The sequence below is a fragment of the Ptychodera flava genome, chromosome 9, assembly GCF_041260155.1.
Source record: "Ptychodera flava strain L36383 chromosome 9, AS_Pfla_20210202, whole genome shotgun sequence".
NCBI classification, from domain to species: Eukaryota; Metazoa; Hemichordata; class Enteropneusta; family Ptychoderidae; genus Ptychodera; species Ptychodera flava.
The window spans coordinates 31,663,400-31,675,733 of record NC_091936.1 but is presented as its reverse complement, the minus strand read 5'-3'; the positions used below and the strand labels follow the sequence as shown (position 1 = coordinate 31,675,733).

Here is a 12,334-nt window from a genome sequence, read left to right as displayed (position 1 = left end):
GCTATATGCTGTATTCAGTTATGTTTCTGTGTTATAGTAAATTAAAAAAGTTCCCGCAAGATATCGAACTTATGGACATATGGTTTATGGTTACACAACCTCAGCTTATTCCTGACAAGAATAATCATTCTTGCGATTATACCTGTGTACATATGGGAGAGAGTTGTCGATCCGCAACTACCACAACCATCTATTACGCGTGCAAAATGTTGCTTCTTTAAACATGAAACAAGAAAAAACTTTACTCTCTCTCTTTCTCTCTCTCTCTCTCTCTCTCTCTCTCTCTCTCTCTCTCTCTCTCTCAGATGTGTGTACTAGTGGGTCTATGGAATTTTGAGCTATATTGGTCGGCATCTGGTCAAGTTGGACAAAATAAGCGAAAGTAATAATGTCTACCTTGGCCTCATTATTGGCCATGACGATGTGGCACATTACACCGGGGATCACCTGTTGATGTGACTTCATGTAAACGTCTGTCATGAACTATCGCTCGGCTGTCTGCAGTAGATTTTGTCGATAAAAAGGAAAGTGGGTTCATTTACAGTCATTAACAGACATACCCGGTCTGGCATTGATCTAGCTTTCTTATCTGTATGGTCGAATTTTGAGATAACCTATGCTCGGAATAAGAGTAACCTTTATCGACCTGTCTAAAGTTTGCAGTTTGTTCGAAATTATCCTGTTGTTGTGTTATAAAGCATGCTATTTGAAGAATTATGAGCATAGCAGCTAGAGTATTTTAAGCTTTGTAAAATATAAATAAGAGTGAGTCATGCCCAGTACACTGGTTTGAAAAATATCAGCAGACAGACACCTTGTCATCGTATTTTCTGAAATATGATAGTCGAATCTGGTGAATTATCGATTATCCATTGAAACATGGTTGCATTCGTTGAATTCGCATTGACGCTGGTTAAACTACTGTGACAGTATGACCTAAATGAAATTTGAAGACCGCTTTCATCCTTAATACTGTATGCTATTCTATACACCTATGGCATAATGAGTACACTGTCGATTCTAAGGGGGCCTTCAGTAATTACAGGGGGTGGGCCGGGGGAATAAGGTTGAGGGTCACTTTTAGAAACCTGCCAAAGGGGGAGGTCACTTTTATAAACCTATCTTGGGTGGGGGGGGGGTCACTTTTACAGAAGCTGATTTTACAGCCTAACCTTTTATTGTCCGTGTTATATTTCCTGAATAGGAAATCACTAACGAAATATATCGATTCTTTTAAATACATACACATTATCCACAAGCTTCACAAGCAAAGAAGATGCAGTGGTATCCTTCATAAAACGTCTTCCACAGTTAAAAATGACGAAAAGCAAGAGACAAAAGCATATGGGACAGGTGGCAAAGTGTATATCAATTATCAAAAGTCTATAAATGCACAGATATTGTTAGTTTTATATTGGAAACAATGTTCATAATTTCCTCATAGACTACCATGTATAGTGAATCAACATTTCGGTGAAATTCAAAAATCAAATTTCTTGCACACATATGGACTTGCAACCACCCTATTCTAATCAAGTACACTTATATATGAATTATCAAACGTCTATAAATACAAAGCTATTGTTTGTTTTATTTTGGAAAAAAAATTGTTCATAGTTCTCTCATAGACTACCATGTGTAGCGAATCAACATATTCGATGAAATTCAGGAAGCCAATTTGTGGACGTTTTATTTCCCACTTCCAGCAAAGTACATTTACATATATTATCAAACATATATAAATGTACAGATATAGTTTGTTGTGTGAGGGAAAATTGTCAATAGTTTGTCTGATAGACTCTCATGTATTATGATTTGATTTTTAAGGAAGCACTGTACCAACTACATCTTGCCTTCTTATAACCGTAGGTGCGCAAAATATGGTGACCGTCCCGCAAATGCCATGTTCAAATATCATGTCTCTTCAAAAATGCGTGCGTGGAAAATTGTGACCCTCCTTCCCTACCTCCCAAAACGCCGGCCCTCCCCCTGTAATTTCTGTGCCTAACTTACATAACAATTAAACAAATTATTATGTAAATTAGCTTATACTGTTTCAGAAATTCCAGGGGAGAAAACTGCAGTGGTTGGGGAGGGCAAGTTTTAGAATGTCGGACAGGGGGGTGTCACACTTCAGACACGAGGATACGGAGGGGTCACGTTTTACAGTACAGGTGTGCACTGAATTCCCCAAGCCCACCCCCACTGTGATTACCGAAGGCTCCCTAAGAGCACATGTATGATAGTTTGGTCAAAATTTGTGTGAGTGTACAAGTGAAAGGTACCCTTTCTGTCCATTACACTTGCTACTGGGAGGAAAGCTATCAGTGTAACGGTGTCAACTTCTGTTTCTCAAAGAAACTGACCAGGTAGGTGAACGTATGATGATAGTGATAAACAACGGCGGGCAACTTATGAGACAAACTTCTACGAAAAACCTACACCCTCCATTGCAGTCTCTCTTCAATTTGGTTTTATTGTCAATGCTGGTGCCTGTCTTTCTTGTATAGGTATCAAAGTTTTATGCTTAGTACAATGCGCGAGAAAATTGCACAAGAGTTGTTCTGAGCCATTATTTTATCCAGATTCCACTTTAAAAGCAATTACATATAGGAGACCAGAAACGTACCTAATGTTACAATTTCCACGTGTATATCGACTGTGTACCTAAAATGGCACTTGATTTGCCATGTGTATAAAAATATTCATTGGAATGCAAGATGACCGTTCATAGCGCAGGAAATCTTGTAAAATCTAGTAGAAACACCAACGGGTTGGACAGGATCCCACTGACATTTTCACATACAATCAAAAGACAACATGCTGGACGCCATTTTCGTTGACGGAGCGAATAGTTGTTGGATAAAAAGTGTTTTTGAGACGATTCGTTTTTGGTCTGGGATATCTATCATGACTACCAGGCATATCCGAGATTTAGCTTGGTGGGTGGTTTACATCCCTAATATTACACACTTGACTTTCTATTGGCACCGGATTTAAAAATTCAGTCGAGAGATGGAAGTTCAATGCCATTGAGGTGCGATATGGCTTGACTATAATTGCTTAATTTAGAGCGATCGGAGTAGTGCTTCCAAACCAAATCTCGATTGAAAGAGTCAGTAAACACTCTCGATTATAGCTGCAATAGTGTAGCTACGGTCCATGCGCCGGCTTTTTCTGTCGCGTTTGTTGCAATTGTTTCAGATGTCTCGATAAAAGATGGTTAGAACGTATAGAAAATTCAAATCAGTTTTATTACGGGTGCACCAAGTGACAGAGGAGTATCCATTGTCTATGTATATTGCCCAAAGTTAGCTAACATATGCTGGCATATTTTAGTAATAAATACTCAGTATTATATATACCTGTATGTTTTCATTTTGACAGAAAGGTCAAGTATATGTCATTTGGTGCACTAGTGAGGAAGTATGGGTGACGTTGCAAGTAGAAGAAATGGCGGCATTTCTGAACCAACTGAAAACGATTCCATTCTTATTAATGGAAAAGAGAACTTTCGACCTTCTCATCACCAAGAGAGCGGAAATGTTGAGGAGGAGAGACCGCGAGGTTGCTGGAGTGCCATTGCTGGTGCCTTCTTCGCACTCATCGGTGGTTTGTCCCTCGGCTCAGTTGATGTCTTTGTGGTCTTTGGCGTTGAAGGTGGGATATTTCCCCTTCAGCAACTACTGGTGAAATCGATAATCATGGTGATAGTTGTCGTTCCTCTGATGAGGTATCACTCCGTCAACTTATTGAAAGTCAAGAGAAAGGACATCATCTTAAATATACTGAAAGGCATCTTCGAAGCTGCTAACACTTTATGTTTCAACTATTCGCTAGTCTACATAGGTATCGGCGACGCGACAACCATTGACATCGGGAGCATACCCATCATGACAACGTTGTTGGCCTGTCTCTTTCTCTCCGAGAAGTGTAAAGTGACCGACATGATTATAACCATCATAAATCTGACCGGAATTCTACTCGTCTCCCGTCCAGAGTTCGTCTTCGGAACAGAAACCTCTCATAAGGAGAATGACTCGCTGGGCTACTTGCTAGCATTTGCTGCGGCAGTGACGCTCTCACTGGGGGCGCTCTTCACTAAAATGATGAGCGACGGTACTTCACTTCTCTTGATTTTACTTTTTAATGGAATAAGCGGCATTGTGGTCACAGCCCCGACGTCATACTTCTTCAGCCCGATGACTCTTCTTGCAGCATTTCAAAATAATCCCAACAATGTCGGTTTTTTGACTGGAATGGCAGGATTCTTCATACTTTACCTCTATACTTTCAATAAGGCTCTTCAACTTGAGACGGCCGCCAAAGTCACTCTGATCTTCAACATCCAGGTGTTTACCGGTTTTATAGCTGATACATTCCTGTTCGGCAAAATTCCTACCCATTTTGAACTAATCGGAGCCGCCCTCGTTCTTTTCAGTTCGCTCTTAGCTTTCTTGGCAGCATTCAGGGAAAACCGAACAGAGAGTAAAGATGTTGAAACGAATGAGGCTTTGAGTAAATAGACGAGACACTGACGGTCCTACTATATTTCGTTTCTTCATCAAGAATATCCCGCAGGGTGGACCATCTATGTATTATAAAGCACCCATAAATTTAAAAGTCAAAAATTTCATGGAAAACACTTATGACAGCGCTATGAGGAAGTTTAGTGTGTAATGTCCCAAAATCACGCGCGGAAAGGATTAACTCTCCGATCTCTGAGTGCCGTAATTTTTCCAACCAAAATTTTAATGCAACATTTCATCAATTTTCATTTAATCTCACTACTAATTCCTTACTATAGCCCCGACAATCTGCTGTATACAGACAATATCACAGTACTGAGACAGCTCTCTTGAAAGTTCACAATGGTATCTGTTTATCTCTTGATGCCGGTAAGAGTGTTATACTTGTCCTCCTGGATCTATCGACAACATTCGACACCACTGACCACATCGTACTGTTGAACCGGCTTTATGACCTTGGCATTACAGCTGTTGCCCATAAATGGCTCGAATAATATCTTACAGACAGACACCAGTCAGTAACAATTGAAAATGCTACCAGTAACCCTATCTTCTTCAGTTTGGCCTACCTCAAGGGTCAGTCGTTGGTCAACTTTTGTTAACTATGTCTGTCTCTCCACTTTGGAAACTCATTCGTCAACATAACTTGGAATTTCATCAGTATGCAGATGACAATCAATTGTACCTGTCTTTCTCTCACAATGATTCCATGTCAGTTGTCAGCTCTATTGAGGCCAGTATCTGTGACATCAAACACACTGGATGACAAAAAATATACTACAACTCAATGACTCAAAAACAGAAGTCCTTGTCATTCGTTCGAAGTTTGACCAATCCCAAAATCTTGTCGACCAATTAGCCATTGGTTCAAGTGTGATTACACCAGTCAAAGCAGCCCTTGATATTGGAGCCATCTTTGACGATACTCATATGTTTAACAAGCACATCCAATCAACCTGTCGGTCAATCTATGCTTATCTACGTCGAATCGTATCTATCAGGAAATATCTGAGTAAGGAAACTTGTAGATATTAATACATGCTGTACTGTCCTCAAAACTTGATTATTGTAATTCACTCCCGAGATCCAATATCAGACTGATTCAACCAGCTCAAATACGGCAGCTTGAGTCGTCACCCGTTCAATAAAAAAAATATCTCATATCAACAGTACTTCGGAGTCTCCATTGATTGCCAGTTCAGTATAGACTTGACCACAAAATTCTACTGCTACCTTACAAAGATCTCAACGGTCTTATCCCATTCTACATTCGGGATGTTATCAAGCCATACAGGCCCCGTCGTTCACTACCCTCTAACTCCAAGAACCTGCTGTGTGTACCCAACTACAGACTTAAAATGTATGGTGGACGTGCCTTTTCCGTCACTGCACCGCAACTCTGGAATGCTCTACATTCTGACATTCGACAGGCCCAAAGTGTTAAATTTTTTAAACAAAAACTCAAAGACATATTTATTTGCTAAAACGCATGAACACAAATGTTAAAACTCAGCGCCTTTGAAAATAACTTGGTTAGTGACCCTGGCGCTTTATAAATGTTATTGATTGATTGATTTTTTGTAAGTTTGTTGATAATTTTGGCCCAAATAGATATCACATTAACTGTCTGTCACCGCACCGGCATGCGTTGGCTGCACGTAAAAGCAACTCAACTTTAATCAAACGGCCAGTATCTTGTGAAAACAGCGACATAGCAATGAAAATTAATATATATTGTTTTAGTCTGTGCTTTTAATCAAATGAAAATGCATGTGGCCTCGGTTTTCAATTTCAACGGCCTAGGTCCGATGTTTCCTCTCGTCTGATCATCGTCGTAAACCACGCGCCTCTTTACGGCAAAAACTCAGCGCTACCCGTCAAACGATTGATTTTTGCATAGGTCAGCGGAGCGAAAATGTCTTCTGATATACATTTCCGTGCGTTGTCTCACGAAAAAGTGTTCCTGACTCTATGGTACTTTGCGTGTTGTCTGCTTGTAGAGTACAGTCGACAATGCATCATTACATGACTGTACATGCCGACTTTCATGGTGACAAGTTTTCAATATCCGGATGGTTAAATATCATTTAGCATAACAATCAATAAGCCATCAAAATTAGAGTACTGAAAATACGCCAATTAGAACACCCAAATGCGGTACCGATTCATAGTTATTCTGAATGGCCGTATGCTGTATTCAGTTATGTTTCAGTGTTATAGTAAATTAAAAAGTTGCCGCAAGATATCAAACTTATTGATGTATGGTTATATGCGACCTCAGCTAATCCTGACAAGAAGAATCGTTCTAGCGATTATACCTGTGTACATATAGAAGAGAGTTGTTGATCCGCAACTACCACAACCATCTATTACGCGTGCAAAATGTTGCTTCTTTAATCTTGAAACAAGATACAACCCCTCTCTCTCTCTCTCTCTCTCTCTCTCTCTCTCTCTCTCTCTCTCTCTCTCTCGTCAGTCATGAACTATCGTTCGGCTGTCTGCAGTACATTTGTCGATAAAAAGGAAAGTGGGCATATGTAGAGCATTGATCTATCTGTATGGTCGAATTTTATGATAACCTATACCCGGAATGTGTCTGGATAAGAGCAAACTTTATCGACCTGTTTTTAGTTTATTCGAAACGAAATTCAATGTTGTTGTGCTATAAAGAATGCTATTTGAAGACTTAGAAACGCTGCAACATGGGTATTTTTAGCATATGTGAAATTAAAATAGGAGTGAGTCAGACCTTGTCATATTTTTACCAAGAGTACACCTCATGAAAAAATTTCAGCACAAGACACCTTGTCACTCGTATTATTTGAAATATGATATTTGAACCAGGCGAATTATCCATAAATAGTCCGTTTGAAACTTTATTCCATTTGTTGAATTCGAAGTGACGCTGGTCAAAGTACTTTGACAGTATGACGTGAATGAAATGTCAAGGCCTCTTTCATCCTTAATACTGTATGCTATTCATACACCTACCGCATAATGAGTTCACTCTCTATTCTGAGTGCACATGTATGGTAGTTTGGTCAAAAGTCACGTACGTGTACAAATGAAAGATACCCTTTCTGTCCACTACAATTCCTGCTGGGAGGAAAGTTTTCAGGCGTAACGCTATCAACTTTGGTTTTTCAAAGAAACTGGCCAGGTAGGTGAGCGTATGATGATATGATAAACAGCGGCTTTCGGCAACTTATGAGAGAAACTCCTACGAAAAACCTACAAGCACCATTGCAGTCTCTCTTCAATTTGGTTTATTGTCTATGCTTGTGTCTGTCGTTCTTGTATAGGTATTAAAGTTTTATGCTTAGTACAATGTGCCAGAAAATTGTACCAGCGTTGTTCTTAGCCATTATTTTTATCCAGATTCCACTTTAAAAGTAATTACTTAGACCAGAAACATGCTTATTGTTACACTTTCTACATGAACATTGACTGTGTACTTGATTTGCCATGCGTATAAAAATATTGATTGGAATGCAAGGTGACTGTTTATACCACAGGAAAATCTTGTAAAATCTAGTAAAAACACCAACGGGTTGAAAATATCCCAAAAATATTTTCGCATACAGTCACAAGACAACACGGACGCTACTTTTCATTTCAAAAGCGAACAGCTGTTGTATAAAAAGTGATTTTGAGATTATTCGTTTTTGTTTTGTGATCTTTATCGCCTACCTGGCGGAAGCATATCAAATAATTTGTGTGATGGCTGTTTTACATCCTTGATAATACATTTTTGACTTTTTACCGTCACCGGAAAAATAATTGAGATTGAAGTTCAGTGCCATTGAGATGCGATATGGTTTGAATATCTGCTTAATTTAGAGCGATCGGAGTAGTGCTTAAAAACCATAGCTCGATTGAAAATGTTAGAAAACTCTCTCGATTTAGCTGCAATAACTGTAGCCGACGGGCAGTGCGCTGGCTTTTCCTGTCGTGTTGGCTGCACTTATTTCAGCTATCTCGATTACAGATGGTTAGAATGTAATAGAAATATCTTTGGTGAAACTTTTGTGAAAACCCAAACTTTTGTGAAACCCAAACTTTTGTGAAACGGCAAAGGAAGTAAATACGTTGTTGTGCTTTCTTCGCAATGTGGTCAATATTATTTCCCCGATTCAAACCTTACGAAAGAATCGTGCCTAGAAGGTCGAAAGAGTGAACAATTTCTACACCTTTGTCATAATTACCTAATGGAATGTGTTCGGTTCCATTCCTTCTGAAGTTATACTATCATCGCTTCATCGTTTGTTCCGTCAATATTAAAATCCATTTTATGAAGGGTACACCAATTGATAAGTCTACACACCTGTACTCAGCATGCTATACCTGTGTATTGTGTTTGTAACAGTAACGCTCAAACTTGCGAAATATGGCATTTTTTAATACTAGTGAGTATTATTTATAAAACTCTTATTTTTCATTTTGACAGAAAGGTCAAGTATATGTCATTTGGTGTACCAGTAAGGAAGTATGGGTGACGTTGCTAGTAGGAGAAATGGCGATACTTCTGAACCCACCGAAAACGATGTCATCCTTAATGGAAATGAGAACTTTCGGCCTTCGCATCACCAAGAGAGCGGAAACGTTGAGAAGGAGAGACCGCGAGGTTGCTGGGGTGCCATTGCTGGTGCCTTTTACGCGCTCCTCGGTGGCTTGTCCCTCGGCTCAGTTGATGTCTTTGTGGTGTACTGTAATGAAGGAGGAATATTTCCCATTCAGCAACTATTCGTGAGATCGATTGTCATGGTAATAATACTTGTTCCTCTGATGATGTATCAGTCGGTTAACGTACTGGAATTGAAAAGAAAAGACATTATCTTGAATATACTGAAAGGCACCTTGGAAGCTGCTAACACTCTATGTTTCAACTACTCGCTAGTCTACATAGGTATCGGCGACGCGACAACCATCGCCGTTGGGTGCATACCCATCATGACAACGTTGTTGGCCTGTCTCTGTCTCTCCGAGAAGTGTAAAGTGACGGACATGATTATAACCATCATCAATCTGACCGGAATTGTGCTCGTTTCCCGTCCAGAGTTCGTCTTCGGAAAAGAAGCCTCGCATAAGGAGTACGACTCGCTGGGCTACTTGCTAGCATTTGCTGCGGCAGTGACGCTGTCACTGGGTGCACTCTCCACCAAAATGAATACAATGCAAGATCCGAGGTACATGAATATTCCACATTGATTAAGGGTCATTAGCATAGAATTTTAATACCGAAACAATGCTCATTAGTGTAATCTGCATATTTGAATATCATTATACCTCGCATCTTGCACTAACCACCAAAATGATGAGCGACGGTACTTCCCTTCTCGTGGTAATTCTTTTTAACGGAATATGCGGCATTGTGGTCACAGCCCCGACAACATACTTCTTCAGCACGATGACCCTTCTTGAAGCTTTTCGAAGTAATCCCAACAATGTCGGGTTTTTGACTGGAATGATTGCGTCCTTCATACTTTACCTATATACTTTCAATAGGGCTCTCCAACTTGAGACGGCCGCCAAAGTCACCCTGCTCTTCAACTTGCAGATTTTTACCGGTTTTTTAGCTGATATATTCCTGTTTGGCAAACTTACTACCCATTTTGAACTAATCGGAGCCGCCCTCGTTCTTTTCAGTTCGCTCTTAGCTTTCTTGGCAGCATTCAGGGAAAACCGACACGAGAGTAAAGATATTGATACGAGTGGGGATTTAAGCAAATAGACGAGACACTGACGGTGCTCCAACAAGTTTTGTGCTCTTCAGCTAGTTTATTTTTAACATTGAAAAAGAAAGAAAAACCGCTGTAATATTGACTTAAATAGCCACTTATGAGCCCCTGTGCCTCGACATGTTGAGCTGACCGCAGTCAAGTCAGCTGTGACCCAGCCACGACCGCATAACACTAGCGTATGAATTTTTGTAAAATACTCCCTCTCGTTTTTTCCCAGTAATTATCATTTTTGGAAGGTTTATTCACGGAAAACTGGGTCTATGCATGTGATAAATATATAATCCCCCCGTATTCCTCACTCGTGTGTCTGCGTCGCTGACTCGTGATTCCCCGTGTAGCGGCCGTATCCCCCCTCGCCTACGGCTCGGAGGGATACGGCCGCTACACGGGGAATCACTCGTCCGCGACGCAGCCACACTCGTTCGGAATACGGGGGGATTATATATAAATATACTTTTAGGACGAAACGTTGTATCAAAATTACCAACAGAATAAACAGAAAATATACAAGCAGATCAGTAAACGTGTGCAATTTTATTCATCCGCTATTACCAAACCACGCTACGAACAACACTGGGAGCTATGTGTAGGCTACATCTCAAGTATACGTATACGTATACGTATACGTATATATATATATATATATATATATATATATATATATATATATATATATATATATATATATATATATATATATATATATATATATATATAATATATATATATATATATATATATATACGGGATTCAAATCATTCTAATCTGATCTTGTTGCCCTCATGAAGTGTTGATCAGACACCACCTCACTTAAAGCCGCTCAGAATTTCTGATGATATCAGTATTTCTTGAGTGGAAACCATGTCTCTAAAACCTTTTCTCTACCAACATGCCGTAAAAACATGCGATTGTTTCTACTGTCCACATGAAAAAATATGTGATTGTATATTACCAGAGATGTCTGGCGTCCAAAGAATAAAGAAAGAAAAGTTCTCTCTCTTATAAAAGAGGTTGTTAAGTAACACACCACCCTCAATGGTAATATAGATCTTACGAAATGTAGCAGGTGTACCGTTGTATTTACATTCTATAATTAGACACTCTTGGTAAATACCAAGGTGAGACCAACCGAACTTCCTGTCACCGTGTAAACAACACACGTCATCTATGAACCCGTCACAAGCAAACATTACCAGGCCCTCTGAAAGTTTCCGTAAATCAATTCACCAAAACAACTTGTACAGGTACAGAATGGCCAAAACGGCGTAGGGTCCCACACTGAAAGATCAGTCGCTCTCTACTCTTCCCCTTACGAGCGCCCTCGAGCGACGGATCTTTCAATCTATCAACAGGGAATGTCAAAAGGGAATGTAGAACCACCATGTTTAAATTGCTTACGAAAACGTATGTCATTGTATTTCATTTCTTCATCTAGAATAGGCTAGATGGGGAAACCATCTATATAATGTAAAGCTCCCTTAAAATTAAGAAGTCAATAATTTTATGGAAAATATTAATGAGATCGCTATGAGGAAGTGTAGTGTGTGGTGTCCGATAGTCACGTGCGGAAAGGTTTAATCATTGACCCTCTATCCCTCTATGGATAGAGGGACTGTGGTTTAATGCATTTGACCCTTCTGACCTTTTCCAGGGTGTAAATCACAGTCAACCAGCTTTTTTATCAACAACAGGTTTGAAACTCAACACTGCTCAGAGCTTATGAATTTTTTGAATAAAGTTTACACGCACAACTGAACTGCTGAACGCACTGAAATACCAAGGCCAGCGTTATTACATGGTTCTACTCCGGAATAAAGAGGACGCGACGTGTTCTACAGATTCTGTACTCCCAAAAGATTATGTGATGGCGGTACAAACAAATCAATGTTTACAAGCACGTATGGAAAATGTTACACACTTGAGTTTTATATTTACATTAGACCCCGTTTAGAAATCAAAGTGAAAACTTTCTAAGTAAACGTTTCTGGGGACACGTAAAGTCAAGATGTAAATCAAAATCTGTCCCAAACTCAGTGCGCCATAACAATCAGTCTACCTGACAGC

General features: G+C 39.7%; 2 protein-coding genes across 2 annotated transcripts; both read left to right on the top strand.

Moving 5' to 3' along the window:
• The first annotated feature begins 2,245 nt into the window (after positions 1-2,245).
• Positions 2,246-6,150, top strand: LOC139139660 (solute carrier family 35 member G1-like). The gene is made up of 2 exons (XM_070708528.1): positions 2,246-2,369; positions 3,388-6,150. Exon 2 carries the CDS (start codon positions 3,429-3,431, stop codon positions 4,524-4,526), a length of 1,098 nt encoding a protein of 365 aa, XP_070564629.1. The 5' UTR covers positions 2,246-2,369; positions 3,388-3,428; the 3' UTR covers positions 4,527-6,150.
• Positions 6,151-7,421: 1,271 nt separating this feature from the next.
• LOC139139659 (solute carrier family 35 member G1-like) lies at positions 7,422-10,699 on the top strand. The gene is made up of 2 exons (XM_070708527.1): positions 7,422-7,689; positions 8,977-10,699. The coding sequence occupies exon 2, from the start codon at positions 9,018-9,020 to the stop codon at positions 9,735-9,737; it is 720 nt and encodes a 239-aa protein (XP_070564628.1). The 5' UTR covers positions 7,422-7,689; positions 8,977-9,017; the 3' UTR covers positions 9,738-10,699.
• Positions 10,700-12,334: the final 1,635 nt, after the last annotated feature.